Source organism: Miscanthus floridulus, chromosome 7 (assembly GCF_019320115.1).
Source record: "Miscanthus floridulus cultivar M001 chromosome 7, ASM1932011v1, whole genome shotgun sequence".
Lineage (NCBI taxonomy): Eukaryota > Viridiplantae > Streptophyta > Magnoliopsida > Poales > Poaceae > Miscanthus > Miscanthus floridulus.
Window position 1 is genome coordinate 84,266,182 of NC_089586.1, and position 17,941 is coordinate 84,284,122.

The following is a 17,941-nucleotide window of genomic DNA, read 5'->3' on the forward strand; positions in this document are numbered from 1 at the left end:
ACTAGACTTCGTCTTTAGCGGTGAGTGACTTTTTCGGTCTTCAAAGTCTTGTTTGACGAGGGTGTTTGTATGCGTCCCTTTTCTTTGCTGTCTTCACAGTGCGATCTTCAAACTCCGGCAGGTAGTGGAGGTCCGAAGGAGGAAGACGACCGATTTGCTATCTGATGTACTCTTATTTTTTATAGGTCGTTTTTTCTGTCTTATTGTCCATCTTTTATACTAGCCCTTGTTTTCCTTGCAATATATTTGACGTGACACTCGTTTGAGTGTATTTATCAAAATAAAAATGCGGGTGAGAAGATTTTCTTCTTTAAATATTAGATAGATATTGAAATTGATATGCTTTCCTTCCGTGTTATTAAAATATTTTTTTTAATATAAGCAGCTTAGGGGAGAGTGTCCCCACCTGGATATATTCCGAACCGGTCCTGTTAGTCATTGGCGGATCCAGGGGGGCCCCGTGAGCCTTAAATCCTCGTTAAATTACTGTAGCATCAAGCATAAATCATCATTAAATCTTCATTATCAATCAACATGTCCATTACTTAGCCCCCTCCTTGATCCCATCCTGAATCCGCCACTGCTGTTAGTCCAGCAAAGGATTACATGGTTATTACATCATGTTGGACGGAGTCATTAAAGTAGTGACATGTTAGCAAGGAAACATTTTTTTTTTTTTTGAGAATCAGCAAGGTAACAAATGGTGCCGGCAGAGAGACCAGCAGCGTTGTGAACTCCCTCACGGAGCGGAAGCCAAGTCCAGACGCCAAAACTGGGCCGCCGATAGCGCCACAGCGGGCCAGGCCACCGACCCCGAACCGTCCGGTCCAGGAAGTCCACGTGGTTCCACTCCGAGTAGCGTACACGAGTACGGCGAGGCGCCGTTCGCACGCGAAGTCCGCCTCTGGCTCTGATCCCTCCTCCCCTCCCGGATTCCACCAACCCGTGTCCACCCACCCCGCCGCGCCGGCTCGCCCCTCTCTGTGCCGTCCTCAGCATTCGCCCTCTCTACCTTGCGTGCCTGCCTCTACTGCCTGCTGACACGGCGGCGCGGGTCGTGCTCGCTCGACGCCACGGGCTCTACGCCTCTACCTCTACCTGGGATCATCTGCTGCTGTCTGCTCGCCCTCTCCTCTGCTCCTTCAGCCCCATCGGAGATCCGCCCTGGCGTTTCCTCCCGGTAAGCCCGGACACGGTCAACCTCCAATTCTCGTCTGATTCATGGAAAACCATTCTGGGTCCCGCGCAGATCATCTTTAATTTCTAATTTCTTCTGGGATCGATGAATTAGCCGCCTTGTTTAGGTTTGGCAGAACACGTACCGTGCTCTGTCAAATTCGAGCCTTTTGCTATTATTAGATATTTAGATGGGTCATGAATTTTAGGACCGTGGGCGTTTTTTTTTCTTTGGGGGAGATGGGGATTTTGAAGTTAAATTTATGCTCCTGCTTGAGATTTTTTTTTGGGTTTGAGTCCCTACATAGGGGTAGAAATAGTCGATAAAATGAAATATATATGCTATTGATATTTTTTCTTATTTCAATGTTGCCCAAGCCAACATTCCATATGGTTACAATCACTTTCTTGTTTATTGGTGTATGTGGGGATTTGCCCCTCATTGTCTCAGTAATGACCTGTGGAGTTGGAGCCTAGGGCCACATGCCATGATGCGACTGGCAAACCTGTGAACACACATTGTGTGGCAGTGATGTTGACTTTCTCAAAAACTTGGATTTGCAGGATGTGTTCATTTTCAAGTATTTGCTCGCTTTGTTGGAAATCCTTTTTATGATGCTTTTTAAATGTTTGTGGCATATTAATCACATTTTTAGACTTGAGCTTTGCTACTATATTTATCTCAGACTTATATTGAAGCTCATAGAGCTCCTATTTTCAAACCCTGTTTCAGCAACTATTGATGGATTAGAGATGTAAGACTGCTTCAACTATTTGGTTTGAAGAAAACAAGTTCAGATGGGCTCCATTCTAAGTGCGCCAAGTACTACGGCTAAGTCTATGGATCAGCATGAGACATCTGGGACATATCCTAATAAGAGGGTGAAGGTATCTACTTATGAGGATGGGTCCAACCCAAGGATAATTCCAACTCTTCCTGATGAGCTCTCACTCCAGATTCTGGCAAGGTTACCGCGGATCCATTACCTTAACTTGAAGATGGTTTGCCGAGCTTGGAAGGCAGCAATCATAGGTTCTGAACTTTCCCAGCTGAGGAAAGAGCTTGGCGTAAGTGAAGAATGGTTGTATGTACTGACCAAGGTTGAGGGAAAAAAGCTCCATTGGTATGCCCTCGATCCAGTGTTTCAAAAATGGCAAAGGTTGGCACCGATGCCTTCTTTCGTCAATGAGGAGGAATCCAATAGGACGGCATCTTCTGGGTTCCGGATGTGGAATGTCATGGGATCAAGCATTAGGATTGCTGATTTCGTGAGGAGCTTGTTTTGGCGCAGGAACAGTTTGGATCAGATGCCCTTTTGTGGTTGTTCAGTTGGTGTTGCTGATGGTTTCTTGTATGTCATTGGGGGGTTTTCCAAAGCTGTTGCCCTGAACTGCGTTTGGAGATACGACCCTTTTCTCAATTTGTGGCAGGAAGTGAGCCCAATGATCACAGGACGGGCTTTCTGCAAGACAACATTTTTGAATGGCAAGTTATATGTAGTTGGTGGAGTCAGTAGGGGTCGGAATGGCTTGCTTCCTCTGCGTTCAGCTGAGGCGTTTGATCCCAAAACTAGACTGTGGAGTGAGCTACCAGAAATGCCTTTCGCAAAAGCACAGGTACTCCCCACAGCTTTCTTGATCGATGTGCTTAAGCCTATCGCCACAGGAATGGCACCCTACAAGGGAAAGTTGTATGTTCCTCAGAGCTTGTACTCATGGCCCTTCTTTTTTGACATCGGAGGTGAGATCTATGACCCAGATCTTAATGCTTGGTCAACAATGCCTGATGGTCTCGGCGACGGATGGCCAGCAAGACAGGCAGGCACAAAATTGGGTATTGTGATCAATGACAAACTTTACACCCTGGAGCCTTCCAGCTCTTTGGACAGTGGTCAGATAAAAAGATACAACTCCGAAGAGGACACATGGGTAACTATCTCGCCACAAGTTCCAGTTAATGATTTCACTGACGCAGAGGCCCCTTATTTACTCGCCGGTCTCCGTGGAAGGCTCCATGTTATAACAAAGGCCGCGAACAACACTCTTCAAGTTATGCAGGCTGTAGTGCAGAATAACTCAGATAACGCAGTATCTGAAGAAAATGTGGTATGGACCACTGTGGCTTCTAAGAACTTTGGGACGGCTGTGTTAGGATCGCAGGATTGGTACCTCTGTGTTTAACCCGTAGATCCGCCGTGGACAATAGCTTCGTGACCTCGCGGACACCGATGTCGAGGCAGCTCCGGCTCGGTGGCGAGGTACAGTGGTGGTCCAGAGGGGCCGGTGTAGACCTGCAGGGGCGACGGCAGTGGTGGGGCACATCCTGTCGCTGGCAGCACGGTCTTTAGATCGGATTAGGGTTACTGTAGGTGGGAGTGGCGGCTCACGGCGAACCTCGTAGTCCGAGCTCTCACCCCCCACCTTTTTTTTATGTGTGCTGTGCGACAGGGGCCCACCAACCGGATTAGGGTTGGGCTCCCCCGATCAGGGAGCAGAGATAAGGGCCCAATAGGCCGTTGGGCCTATTGGTAGAGATCAACTAACATTCTCTCCCTTGATCTCATTCTATCTTTTACTTTCATATCATTTACTTTTGTTCATTCCATTACAGATTAGCTCATAGAGCATGTCTCATCGTCACGGTCCATTGTCGATAGACTTAACAGCTACAACTCACTACTCTGTTCTGAAATAGATACTTATCTTTGGGCCTTCTTTTGTCCAGGAATATTTTAGGCTTTCCCTTAAACCCAAGCTAGCTACATGTTCTCTGAATATCATGTCCTCTGAACATGTTGGGTGGTAAGCCTTTTGTAAGCGGATCCGCGAGCATCCTTTCTGTTCTTATATGCTCAAGACTTATGACTTGATCCCGGACTTTATCTTTTACAACATAATACTCTATGTCAATGTGTTTGGCAGCACCACTTGACTTATGTTGTGAGCATCCTGTACTGTCAGATTATAATCGCAGTATTACTTTAGTGGTTTATAGATGTCGTCAACCACCTTCAAACTAGGTATGAACTTCTTTAGTCAGTTCACCTGCCCGTTGTCTCATATCACGCTACAAACTATCATACATTGTGGACGATGTAGTGACGGTTTGCTTTGAGCTTTTCCATGAAATAGCTCTCCTTTGCGAGATGATAGAAAATCCACGTCTGGATATGCATTCACTCTCGCATAATCAGAATCTGAATATCCCACCATGTGGAGTGAATCAGATCTTCTATATGTCATCATGAGGTCTTTCGTTCCTTGCAAATAATGCAAGACTTTCTTTACTAATTTCAGTGTTCTATTCCAGAATTGCTCTGGAATCTGCCAAGTAAAACTCGGTAACAAATGCAAAGTCGGGGCGCGTACATACTTGAGCATGTTGCAAGCTTCCGACAGCTGAAGCATATGGAACCACTTTCACTTTGTCGATTGAGCTCATATTGGTTCCTGGGGCATTGAAAATCCCTATATCTGTCGCCCTTGATTATAGGAGCAGGTGAGGGACTACATTTGTGCATACTGAATTTCTTTAAGATCTTTTCCATGTATGCCTTTTGTGACAGTTCTTATACCCTTTTTCTTCTATCTTGGTGAATCTCGATCCCTAGAACGAACGAGGCTTCGCCACCCTGTCGCACAGCACACATAAAAGGAAGGTGGGGGGTGAGACCTCGGACTACGAGGTTCACCCAGTATAGAATACTGGGCTACTATGCTATTCTTTTAGGGTATGCCGACCGTAGTACTCCTCCACGGTCAGACCTGACTATCTTAATCTTTAATATCTTAAATTTATCCAATATATCTTTTCTTTCTTTGATTGGATAAATATAGCCATAATGGGAGTAATCATCTGTGAATGTTATGAACGAATCATAACCATCCACACTCTTTACAGGAAAGCTGATCACAGATGTCTGTGTGAATAATTTATAAAATTCCTGCGCTTCTTTTGTCATCTTTCTTAATCTTCTTTACATACTTTTTCTTTTATGCATTCTCTGCATTGTTCTAAATCTGAGAGCTCTAATGGAGGAAGAATATCATTCTTAGCTTGTCTTTCTATTCTCCCCCTCGAAATATGGCCTAAACGACAGGGCCATAATTTCGACAACGCATCGTGAGCTCTCTTATGCCACTATTTCCAGAGTAACACTCTGTCACTAGCTGCTTTATCAGCTGGGTAGCATATGTCTTTGAAGTGCCAGTGAACTGACTCTTTATTCTATCGAGGTACTCGATGACCGTGTCACACTCTGAGATTGAGCTCACAATTGCAAGCTCAATCATGTTCTTTATCATAGCTAAACTTTTTCTTGTTGGTAGTGTTCATTTCCTATGCCCAAGGAGTCATAGGATATCTTTTGGGATTTAAAATCCCTCTCTTTAGTTGCCCAAGTGGCACACTACCCAGTCCACCTCAAACAAGATGAAAACCAGGTCAAAACTTTTCTTTGGCTCCAGTAGTAGACTGACATCACTACTAGCAAGTAAGATATCATCTACATACAGGACAAGGAAGATAAACTTCCCATTCTTAAACTTTGCATAGACTCAATTGTTCTCTACATTCTCTTTTAAAACCCAAAATTCTTTATTGACTGATCAAACTTCAAGTACCACCATCTTGAAGCTTGCTTTAATCTATAAATGGATTTCTTTAGGCGGCATCCCATTCGTTCTTTTCCTTCCATGACAAAACCTTTCGGTTGTGCCATGTAAACATTTTCCTCCAAGTCTTCGTTGAGAAATGCCGTCTTTACATCAATCTGATGTAATTTTCAATCGTAATGTGCCACTAATGTCATTATGATTCTGAAGGAAACTTTACATGAGACTGGAGAAAAGGTCTCATTGTAATCAATCCCTTCTTTTTGCATATAGCCTTTTGCCACAAGTCGCGCTTTATATTTCTCTATATTCCTTTGAGAGCCAAGTTTTGTTCTGTAGACCCATTTATAGCCTACTGTTTTGACTCCTTTAGGAATTATTTTCAAAACCCAAACTTTATTGACATTCATCGATTTTATTTCATCTTCCATGGCCTCAAGCCACTTTGATGAATGATCACTTCTCATGGCTTCTTTAAATGAGGTGGGATCATCCTCCATTTGAAATTACTTAGTGTTATACACTTCATAATCAGCAGAAATAGCTGATTTTCTAACTCTTTGAGACCTTCTAGGGGCCTCCACATTTGGCACAACTTTTGTTTGAGGCTGTTGTTGCTCCCCCTCATGTGTGGCAATAGGTTCTATAGGATCCTGAGGAACAGGTTCCTCATCGTCATTCATTGTTGCCACAGGTGGGATAACAACAGGTGCTGGCACCACAGTATCTAGCACTGTCGGTGCAGCTATAGCAGGTAGTGAGAAAAATGGCTCATGAATCATTGGAGTGGACGCATACACCCGCTCCACTTCAAGGACAATTTCTCGAGCTACCATGCTCCCCCTCATCTTTTCATCCTCTAGGAAAACAGTGTGTCTCGTTTCCACAAACTTTGTATGTCTCTCTAGACAGTGGAAAACGAAAACCTTTTGACTTTTCTGTGTTGCCAATGAAATGGCACCTTACTGTTTTGGGATCTAACTTCTCAATGTTTGGGTTAAATACTTTAGCCTCAGCAGGGCTCCCCCACACACGCAAGTGGTTTAGTGAGGGTACATTTTCTGTCCACAACTCATACGGTGTTTTGGGCACCGATTTACTTGATACTCTTTTGAGAATATGAATGAGGTTTTTAACGCCTCCATCCACAGGCTCAACTGTAAGGTGGAGTAACTTATCATACTGCCCACCATATCCATCAGGGTACGATTGATTCTTTTAGCTACTCTATTCTACTGAGGTTCACCCGGTATAGAATACTGGGCTACTATGCTATTCTTTTAGGGTATGCCGATCGTAGTACTCCTCCACGGTCAGACCTGACTATCTTAATCTTTAATATCTTAAATTTATTCAATATATCTTTTCTTTCTTTGATTGGATAAATATAGCCATAATGGGAGTAATCATCTGTGAATGTTATGAACAAACCATAACCATCCACACTCTTTATAGGAAAGCTGATCACAGATGTCTGTTCGAATAATCTATAAAATTCCTGCGCTTCTTTTGTCATCTTTCTTAATCTTCTTTACATACTTTTTCTTTTATGCATTCTCTGCATTGTTCTAAATCTGAGAGCTCTAATAGAGGAAGAATATCATTCTTAGCTTGTCTTTCTATTCTCCCCCTCGAAATATGGCCTAAACGACAGGGTCATAATTTCGACAACGCATCATGAGCTCTCTTATGCCACCATTTCCAGAGTAACACTCTGTCACTAGCTACTTTATCAGCTGGGTAGCATATGTCTTTGAAGTGCCAGTGAACTGACTCTTTATTCTATCGAGGTACTCGGTGACCGTGTCACACTCTGAGATTGAGCCCACAATTGCAAGCTCAATCATGTTCTTTATCATAGCTAAACTTTTTCTTGTTGGTAGTGTTCATTTCCTATGCCCAAGGAGTCATAGGATATCTTTTGGGATTCAAAATCCCTCTCTTTAGTTGCCCAAGTGGCACACTACCCAGTCCACCTCAAACAAGATGAAAACCAGGTCAAAACTTTTCTTAACATAAAAATAACATCATTTGCATGCCTTGATTCCAACGTTGGTCAAAATCAAAACATACAATTATTCTTATACACTAATTCTACATCACCGTTGGGCAGAAATAGAATTAATGCATAAATCTTTAACTTTCACAACTGTTCTTACACACTAATTCTACATCACCGTTGGGCAGAAGTAGAATTAATGCATAAATCATTAACTGTTATCAACTTTTCTTATACACTAATTCTACATCACCGTTGGGCAGAAGTAGAATTAATGCATAAATCATTAACTTTTATAACTGTTCTCATGCACTAATTCTACATCACCATTGGGCAGAAGTAGAATTAATGCATAAATTATTACAATTATGATATTGTTATTAACAACGTTGGTCAGAAAATAACAACATCATAATCATATCAAAACTCTTTTTCTCCAATACGACATTGGTTCAAAATAACTGGAGAATCAATAATTTCTTTAGCAGCGGAAAACCTTTCTTTTTCTCCAATTAAATACCGCATTGGTTCAAAATAACTGGAGAATAAACAACTTTTCTTTAGCTGTGGAAAAATTCTCTTTTCCTTGAATTTTACCCACAGGAAAAATTATATTTTCTATTTCCTTTAATCCATTAATCAATTTCCAGGAAATAAAGATTTACTGGAAAACTTTTCTTTTCTCCAGTTAAATATCATGTAGGTTTCAAAATCATTGGAGAATATACTTTTCTTTAGCAGCGGAAAAAACTTTCAATCAATTTCTTGAATTTTACCCACAGGTAAAATACCTTTTTCTATTTTTCTTTTGAGCCAATTTGTATTTTCAATTTTCCAGGAAAAAGAAAAAACCGAAACTGGGCTCTTGCTTTTCCTGTGTCGGCCCAAAATGGCAAGGCGGCCCACGGCCCACGCCCGCGTGGGCGCTTCCCACGCTCTCCCCCGCGCCCAGGCCGCAACCTGGGCCTAGGCCGGGAATTCGGCCTGGCGCGCGCAGCCGCCTGGGCTGAAAGCCAGCCCGCTCGATCTGAGCCGTCCGATGGGGATCGACGGCTGCGCGTCGATTTCGCGCAGTTAAAAACCCCGACGCCGCGCGCCCGAGGAAAACCCTAGCTTCATTCGCCCCTTGCCCTTCTCTCTCTTCGCTCGCCGCTCTCTCTTCTCTCTTCCTCAGCGCAGCCGCAGCCACCGAGAGGACACCGAGCGGGAGTGAGCAGCGAGCCACGGCGCCGTCGCCGGCCCCCTCGCCGGCGCGCGTGCTCCCCGACGGGTGAGCACGCCGCCGTCGAGTGGCCTGGCCGCGGCGCCCCCTTGACCGAGCCCGGCGAGCAACTGCCCCCGCTCGGCACTTCTTCTCCCGCGCCAACATGTGGCAGCAGAATCACCCTGTGACTTCCGGTTCCAGCTTACAACTACCACCCATTTCAATATAAACATCAGCATAAGCCATGGAACAGTATTTTTCTCTTACAACATTTTTCTCTTACAACATTTCAACATAAACATCAGCATAAACCAAATTTCAGCATAAGCGAACAGGGCCACCGGATCTGCCGACCCGTTGTCCGGCAGGCATGAGAGAGCATGGTGTGCAGATCCGGATCTGCCAGCAAGCATGGCGACTTTGGCGAGTGCCCTTTTTCTTTCATTCTCTGAACAAGCAAGCCGCGTCAGCTGCCTCAACCTGCGTGCCAAATGCAACGGACGGACGGACGGCACTTGTCGTTTGTTGACTCTGGTTGGTGCAATGGAAGTCCAAGCGCACGCCGCGTCAGCAGAAATGGGGGGCGAATTGCGCTCGGTTGCCGGCGTTATGGGACGACCACACGTCTCGATGACGTCCACAACTTTTGTTACTCGCTTCAAACGCCGCCGGTCGAATGTCATGCGTGACGATTGGAGCGATGCCTCTAGGTGTATGTGCCGCAATGCGTGAGAGGGATGGTCTTCTATTGATCTGTTCACTTGGGCATGCTTCGACCATGGGAACCGTGTAGAAATTTTACATGAATCAATTCTATTTAATAGAAAAACATAGGTTTCATGCTCCCATTGGTCGGCATAAAATTGGAAGCTTTTGTAGAGGTCAAACTGCGCGTTTCCGGAAGCTGGCCGTGTCCTGTTGATCTCAAGCCAGCGACTAGACGATGTTTCATTTCTGTATTTCAACTTGAGAAGATTAGGTGTTTATATTCAGTAATTAGAACAATAAAGAGTCATGATAATGACGAGTATAAAGAGTATGTAATATACAGATAGGCAATCTCTATCTCTATCTATTCTATCTATACAACTAAAACATTTTTAAGAGAATCGTCCCGGCGTGTGAAAATAAATAGCATTTCGTCCGCCGCGCCGTCTCAAAACCACTGACTGTCGGGCGATCATAGAGCGGAACATTCAAGAAGAGGCTCCATGACCGGTCTCCATGGCCGCTGACGAAGCGGCGGTTTTGGGATGCACCTGCTTCTCCATGACCGGTCCCGTTCGGCTTGCTGAATCTTGGCTGAAATTGACTGAAAAACGTTGTTCTGGCTGAATTGTTGTGAGAGAAAAATACTGTTCCAACTGAAAAAATAAGCCAAACAAACCGGTTTCTGGGTAAGCCGAACGGAGCTAGCCTGAACAGCCCTCCTCCTCCCCTGCTGCTGCTGCTGCTGTCGCCGCCGCTCGCGGCCTCCTTCTCGGCGGAGCCCTGCTGCTTGCTCAGTTGCTCTTCTTCTCCTCGGCGGCCTCCAAGCGCCGGAGCTTCTCCTTGTACGCGTTCTTGAGCACGTACGCCTCCATGAAGTCTCCTCCCATCATGGACGCCATTGCAAATGACCTGCTCCTCTCCTAATTGAAATTTCCTCTTCGCAACTGAACTGGGTCGATTAAGCTGACAGAAGTAGCTCAGCTGCGCGCTCCTGTGTAAGGGGTCGTTTGATTCTATAGACTAAAGTTTAGTCTCTGTCGTGTCGAACGTTTAGATGCTAATTAAGATGACTAAATATGAGTTAATTATAAAACTAATTACACATATAGACACTAATTTACGAGATGAATCTATTAAGCCTAATTAAGTCATCGTTAGCATATATTTAATGTAGCACCACATTATCAAATCATAAACTAATTAGGTTTAATAGATTCGTCTCACAAATTAGTTTTAATCTACGCAGTTAGTTTTATAATTAATCTATATTTAATACTCTACATCAGTAAACATCCGATGTGATCCTAGTTGGCGGGGAAGGAGTTGAGGCGCGTGCCCGCTCTTTTATAGGCTCCAGTTGAGAAGAGCCGGGCGTAGACTTGGCACGCAAGCAGAAGCGAGAGGAAACTGACAAGGGGGCGAAGAATCTTGGTTGCTTGGGCCGCGCGGAAGCCGCCTTTGCCGCGAGGAACGCGAAGAGGGCTGCGCATGTCACGCGTGACGCACCGGGCGAGGCCGCGCTCGCGCAGAAGCCTCCCGTGCAAGCAACGCCGTCCCCTGTGTGTACTCTGTAGAGCTCCGTCTCCACCCGCACAACCGGGACGCGCGGAAACGGAAAAGGCGGCAGCGGCCAGCAGAGTGGGTGGATGGTGGTCGGTGGATCATGGACCCCGCGCTGCCTCACCGAGTCCGTTCCGTCCCGTTGGCGTTGGGTCGTTTGTTGCGGTGCAAGAGAAACGCGGTGGAAGGCGCTTCACGTTCTCGGTCCTTGGGCACAGGTGCATAAAAATGGCCTACGGCTAATGTATTCACACGTGCAGATTTGATTACTACGTATTTTAGCTATAATGATGATTAGGACTTAATTCACAGCCATCGGATTGATCCCACGGCTTACGACTTTTGTCGACTAAATGTGTTCGGCAGTCCACCGAGAGGTATACCCGCGATGTTAGATTTGTCGTAGAGGTGAGCGAGATCAGGAGCGGGATGGTGACTAAGACACAAGATTTAGACAGGTTCAAACCGTCGGCTCGATGTAATCCCCTAATCCTGTGTCCCGTCAGTTTGTATTGGCTATCATATATGATTGCGTGTGTTTTGAGGGGCCCCCTACCCGACTTATATAGCCCAGGGGTAGGATTACATGCCAATCAGGTCTATAACTAATCGGGTAACAAATAAGATATACATGAAATATTACATTCGGCATATCCTAACAGATTCTACGCGATCTTCAGGATGTCGTCGAGGTGTCTTGCGTTGTGCGCTGAGTTGTGCCGTAAGCCGCAGGCCATCATTTTGTGGGCTGGACCACCCCTTGCGGTGTGGCCCATGTAGTCTGCCGTAGGTACCTAGGGTTAGATCCCCCATAGTTAGTCCACGAGCGCCTTGTATCGGCTTGGTGACGCCGTCTTGATCAAGTCCGAGCAATTTGACATAAAACCGATCAGATTGATTAATGATCCGAGCAGTGAAAATGATAGTGGATCTCGAACTTAGCCAAGTGAGGCTCGCCAATAGGATGTAAGGAGCTCAACAGAAAAATTTGAGAAATCTCGGTCGGTGAAGCGTACACACATAAGTGCCAATTGCGAAGGCTCTGACAATGTGATCATCAGAACTGAAGCGGAGGCATTAAGAGACAGGATCGACGAAGTCAAAATACCGTGAAGAAAAAACAGTACGTGCACCGCGAGGTGCATTGTACACAATGTAGTCCTCGAGCCTGCTGGAAGATGAGGAATGAATCTTGTAGCAGGGTCAAAGAAAAAACATATAGTCCCCAGCGTGGCCAAGAAAGCAACCAGTCCCCGGCGTTGCCGAAGAATCGAGTGATGCTGGATGGAACGCCGAATATGCACTTGGTAGGATTCAACTTCCACCGGTACTTCTTGAGGGCCTTAAATGTTTGCTTGAGGTCGGCGATGAGCTTATCGGCGGTCTGGAACATAACAACTACGTCATCGATGTAGGCCTCAGCGTTGTGCCCTATATGATCTTTAAGGCAACACTGAATGGCCCTATGATATATCGCACCAGTATTTTTGAGCCCAAAGGACATGGTGGTGTAACAGTAGGCGTTGAATGGTGTAATGAAGGACGTTTTGATCTGGTCCTCCTCTTTGAGAGAGATCTGGTGATAACTAGAATAGCAGTCTAAAAAACAAAGTAATTCACAACCAGCAGTAGAATCAACGACCTCGTCGATGCGAGGGAGACCGAAGAGGTCTTTAGGGCAGTGTTTGTTGAGATCGGTGTAATCAACGCACATTCTCGATTCTTTATTCTTTTTTTGAACGAGCACTGGGTTAGCTAGCTAATCAAGATAATAAATCCGGCTGCTAAAAGCCAGTTTAATTCTACCCTAATAGCCTCCTTCTTGTCTTGCGTGAATAGTTAGAGTTTTTGCTTGATCGGCTTGGCGGTCGACGAGACATGTAAGGAGTGCTCGATCAGCTCCCTTGGTACCCCAGGCATGTCTGTAGGTTTCCATGTAAACACGTCTGCATTGGTACGTAGGAAGCTGGCGAGCGCGCCTTCCTATTTGGCGTCCAGATGGGCCCCGATCTTCACGGTCTTGGATGGGTCGGTGAGGCCAAGGCTCACCTCCTTGGTTTCCTTGGCCTTGGTAGCTTCACGAGGCGCTGCCATCATCGGGGTCTCCTGTTCTTCTGGGGGCACCTTCTTTGACTCGGTGAGGTAGGCGTCCATGCGAAGGGAGAGGTCGACTGCCTCAGCGAGAGCAAGACTCGACTCTCCTTCTCGTAGGTGTAGGCAACGGCGAGGTTAGCCTGCAAGGTAAGGACTCTTCCGGGGGCTGGCATCTTGAGCACCATGTAAGGATAGTGCGGTATGGCCATGAACTTGGTCAACACCGGGCGCCCGAGGATGGCGTGGTAGGCGGTGTCGAAATCAGCCACCAAGAAGCTGATGTACTCGATGCGGAACATCTCGATGGTGCCATACTGCACAGGTAGAGTGATCTCGCAAGGGCTGGCAAGCCTTTCCCAAGATGACCCCCTAGAAAGGAGAATTGACGGGGGTGAGATCTTCCCTAAAGAGGCCTAGTTCAGACAAGGCGCTAGCGAAGAGGATATTGAGGGCACTGCCACCATCGATGAGGACCTTTGTGAAACACACCATGCAGATGATGGTGTCCAACACGAGGGGGAAACATCCTATGTATGGGATCTCCGCCCACTGGTCAGCCCTACTAAAGGTGATGGGCTGCTTCGACTAGGGGAGGTATCTAGGGTCGGCGATGGTGTTGATGCCCCTGACGAATAAGACTCGTTGGGAGGTGAGCTTCTTGTCGCTAGGATCTTGAAAGGCACCATCCGCATTAGGGGGTTTGCGATCCTTGCCACCGTTGTTGTCTTCTGCACGTTTCTTATCCACCTATTCTTGGAAGATATTTGCTAGACCCATGCACTCCCTCATGGCATGCTTTGCACCCTTGTAAATGGGGCACGGGCCGTCGAGGAGCTTGTCGAACTGTGTGATGTAGTTATGCTTCGCATGAGGCTGCTTGACGGAAGTGATGAAGTTCTCTGGTCAGCGGTGTCGGACCTGCCCTGCCCTCAAGGTCTCCTACCCATCACAACGGTCACGGCTATCGAAGCAACGCTCGCATTCGGCGTAGCGGTGGTCTCGATCATCGCTGTGCCATTCATCACGACGTTCATCATTGCGACATGGTGGATGATCGGGCTAGGGAACCTGGGTGATATCTTCACGGTGACGTAGGTCAGCCTCCTCAGTGTCAGCATATTGTTTGGCGGTTGTGAACATCTCGCCGATCAACGCTGGTGGCTTCCTATTGAATTTTCTACGGAGCTCATCATGATGGTAAAGTCCTTGGATAAAGGCAGCGATGACCTCGAACTCTAGGATGTTTGAGATACGATTCCTGACCTCAGAGAAATGCTTGATGTAACTCCGAAGGAGCTTGCTAGGCTTCTGATACACTCTGGCCAGGTCATGCTTCGTCCCTGGCTTCTCACATGTAGCCTTATAATTCTCAATGAACAACCTCTTGAGGTCCTCCCATGAGTCGATGATGTCTGATTGGAGGTTTGTGAGCCAATTCATCGCGGCGGGCTTAAGCATGACGTGCAAGTAGTTTGCCATGACATTGGTGTTGCCGCCGCTGGCTCATACGGCGATGCCGTAGCTCATGAGCCATTGCTTCGGGTTGGCATGACCGTCGTACCGCTCGACACCGAAGATCTTGAAGTTAGGAGGCCACTGTATAGGCCGTAGCTTTGTGGTGAATGCTCGCAGACCATCGACATTACCGGCGACGGCAACGTCACCAGCGGCTGGTGGAACAGCAGCACCGGCAGCTGGTCGGGCAGCGTTACCGGCGGCGACCTGGGTGACGTTGGTGGAGTGAGCCTGCTAGATCGGCTCAAACGCCACGTTGGGGTTGCCCTATGCTTCTTCGTATTGCTGGCGATGAAGAATCTCCTCCGCGTGGCGCGAGTTGCACCGATTATCGATATGGCGACAAATGTCATGATGATTATTAAGATGCTGACGCAAGTCACTAGCAGGCTGTTCAACCCAGTGGCGAAGCTAGAGCATATCTGAGGGAGGTGCACTTGCCTTGTGGGTGCATATACATGTGTTGTAGGGGTGCATATATTGTGAATTTTTAATCAAATCTACTATTTTTAAAAGTTTTGGGGGTGCATTTGGTACCCCCTAAGATGAACATAGCTTCGCCCCTGGTTCAACCTCCTAGCTGGCGTTGGGATTGGCATACTGCGTCTGTTCCTTGGGATTTATAATGTAATTACCTCTCGATCCCCCTTGGAGATAAGGGACGCATGCCTAGAGGCGACTTCCACCAGGTCGTTGGGATTGGGCCCTGCGTGGCCCAGTGGATCGGTTTGAAGAGGTGGAGTGGGATGGCGCCTGATTTTGGCGATTTTTGTTGACCTGAACCGCAGTTGCTTTGAGCATGGTGGTGGCTTTGGCGAGCTCTGGTGACGGCGCGAGCCTGCCCAGCTCGTTCATGGCGACGACGAGGTTGGCGCTCGGTGTCGGTAGGACCTCATGCCCATCAACTTGGATGAATTCGTCATTGAGGTTGTGGACTACACAGTGCCCCCAGGTTATGGGCAGCGCCGCCACCGTCGACCGCGCTAGGATTGGCGTTTGCTGCGGTTGTAGCGGTGTCTGCTTCTCCGCGGTGCCGAGCGCGATTGGCATTTCTTCCTTCTCGTGCGGCGCATTGAGCGCCAGTCTCCCCATCGCGAGTAGCACTGTCGGCGCTGATCATGAAGATATCCCTAGGAAAGCATCTATGAAGGGATGGAGAGCTGGCGATGAGGTCGGTGATAGTCTCGGTGACAGTTTTGGTGGGGCCTTCCGATTCTGCCCCTAGATCTGCCTCCAAGATCGGGAGCAAAGAGTCGTCATCGAGTTGACAAATTTGCACCATGTTGGTGGCTGGTGCAAACTGATCGGTGCTCGGCAAAACGAGCTCAGCGAGCGGGTGAATGTTGCCGATCTGGTCGGCGTAGAGATCATGCAGGGGCCCTTGATATAAAGCGAACGCATTGGCCAGTGTAACACCCCTGGTGTTACGAACTTGTTTAGCACCGCGATTTAGACCTAAGGAAAAATTTTCAAAAACGAACTCTTGGGTTTTTAATTTAAAACGTACTTGAAGCGATAAGCGAATCTTGTGTGACTTAGTTTCGCGGACTCGAATCAACGTCCAAGTTAAATTACGCAGTGCGTAAAGATGTTTAGGAACGTCGAACGACAATTCTGGCCAATCGATAGCGAATGGCTTGTTCTATTAGATTAAGCATGAAAAGTAACTTTTATAAATAAAAATAGAATCCATTAATAAATAAAACGATATACATACATATATATATAGCTCTTGAATCAAATTTAAATTCGCGCTTTGCTGGAAATTTTCACGTTACAAATAAACCATATATATATATGTATGTATATATATATATATATATATATATATATATATGCTGTGGAAGCACATGCCTATTTAATGGCTCCACAGAGCGATGTGGCAACGTCATCAATGAGAAAATGGGACATGGCTCTGAGCATCAACTTTGCGTGGTGAATTGTCGTCTTTTCCCCATCCCTACTAACTTGAGCAGCAATATTCGTACCGGGTAGTGCGCCTGCCTGTGCACTCTCTCCTCTCTCTATCTGTCCTCTCCCTGCACTGCACATGAACTTGTTGTACTAGTGTGACATGACGCTGCTCACTGTGGCACACAGCGCACAGGGTCGCCCCGGCAGCCCATGCCCTGCCCGCGTCCTTGCTGTCTGCTGCCCTCGTCATCTCCTTTCACCTTCTATTCGCACGCAGTCGCATAGCTGAAGCCCACGCTACGCCCAGTAGCCACTGCCCCTTGTCCATAAAAATTATGATCTTGTCAAGATGTCGCCGTCTGCCCCCACGTGTTTCTGCTCCCCTTTTTTTCTCCCTTCCAAAGCTTAGCTCCAAAGCATCGCGGCGCCCGCCGTTGCTTTTCTTTTCCCCTTTGCGAGCGTTGTTTCTCCTCTCCGAGTCTCCATGGCCGCGCTCCCATCGCTCGACCACCGCAGCGCCTCGTGTACATCTGTACCATGCTCATGGCCGCCCTAGCTGTCCGACCAGGCAACTCACCCCCACCTCCACGCGAGCTCCATGCCGCCGTACAGTAGCCCCTCCATCGACGCCGTTCCCCTCTGCTTGCGTTGCGCGAGCACGCCCCTTCGCCTCGCTCCGCGCCGGAGCCACCGTGCCGCAGTCCTCGGATGCCGCCAGTCGCTCTAGCGCCGGTGCCCTCCTCTTCCTTCTGCCTCACCTCCATGCTGTGCCCTCCTCGTCGTGTCTGGAGTCCAGGAGCGCCGTCGCGCGCCATCACGCGCGAGCGCACGCGACCACCATGGCTCCATGCCGCAGTACTACCCTCTCTGCTCCATCTCCATCGCGCCAATCCACCATCACCAACCACTACCACGGAGGTGCGCCCGTGCCTCACCGTCGCGATGTCCTACGCGTTGGCACCCCGCCGTTCCCCCCCGGGCGCCCGCAGCCGGTAGACCACCGCCACGGCTCACGCGAGCGGGCTACCGAGGGCCGGTTTGGCTCTTGCCGCGGCTCGCCTAAGGCCGCGCAGGTCCTGGTGCGGCTTGCCGGCGGGTGGTCCGCCGCCAACATGCTGTTCCCCGACCCCGTCGCGCCGTTGCCGTCGCCGATT

At 47.7% G+C, this 17,941-nt stretch overlaps 1 protein-coding gene across 1 annotated transcript; it reads left to right on the top strand.

Annotated features, from left to right (window-relative positions):
• The first annotated feature begins 813 nt into the window (after positions 1–813).
• Positions 814–4,352, top strand: LOC136463635 (F-box/kelch-repeat protein At1g22040-like). The gene is made up of 2 exons (XM_066462609.1): positions 814–1,180; positions 1,910–4,352. Exon 2 carries the CDS (start codon positions 1,975–1,977, stop codon positions 3,355–3,357), a length of 1,383 nt encoding a protein of 460 aa, XP_066318706.1. The 5' UTR covers positions 814–1,180; positions 1,910–1,974; the 3' UTR covers positions 3,358–4,352.
• The last annotated feature ends 13,589 nt before the right edge of the window (positions 4,353–17,941 follow it).

What these genes read in the sequence shown, in the direction of transcription:
- LOC136463635 (XM_066462609.1), top strand. Translation starts at nt 1,975, where the DNA reads ATGGGCTCCATTCTAAGTGCGCCAAGTACTACGGCTAAGTCTATGGAT.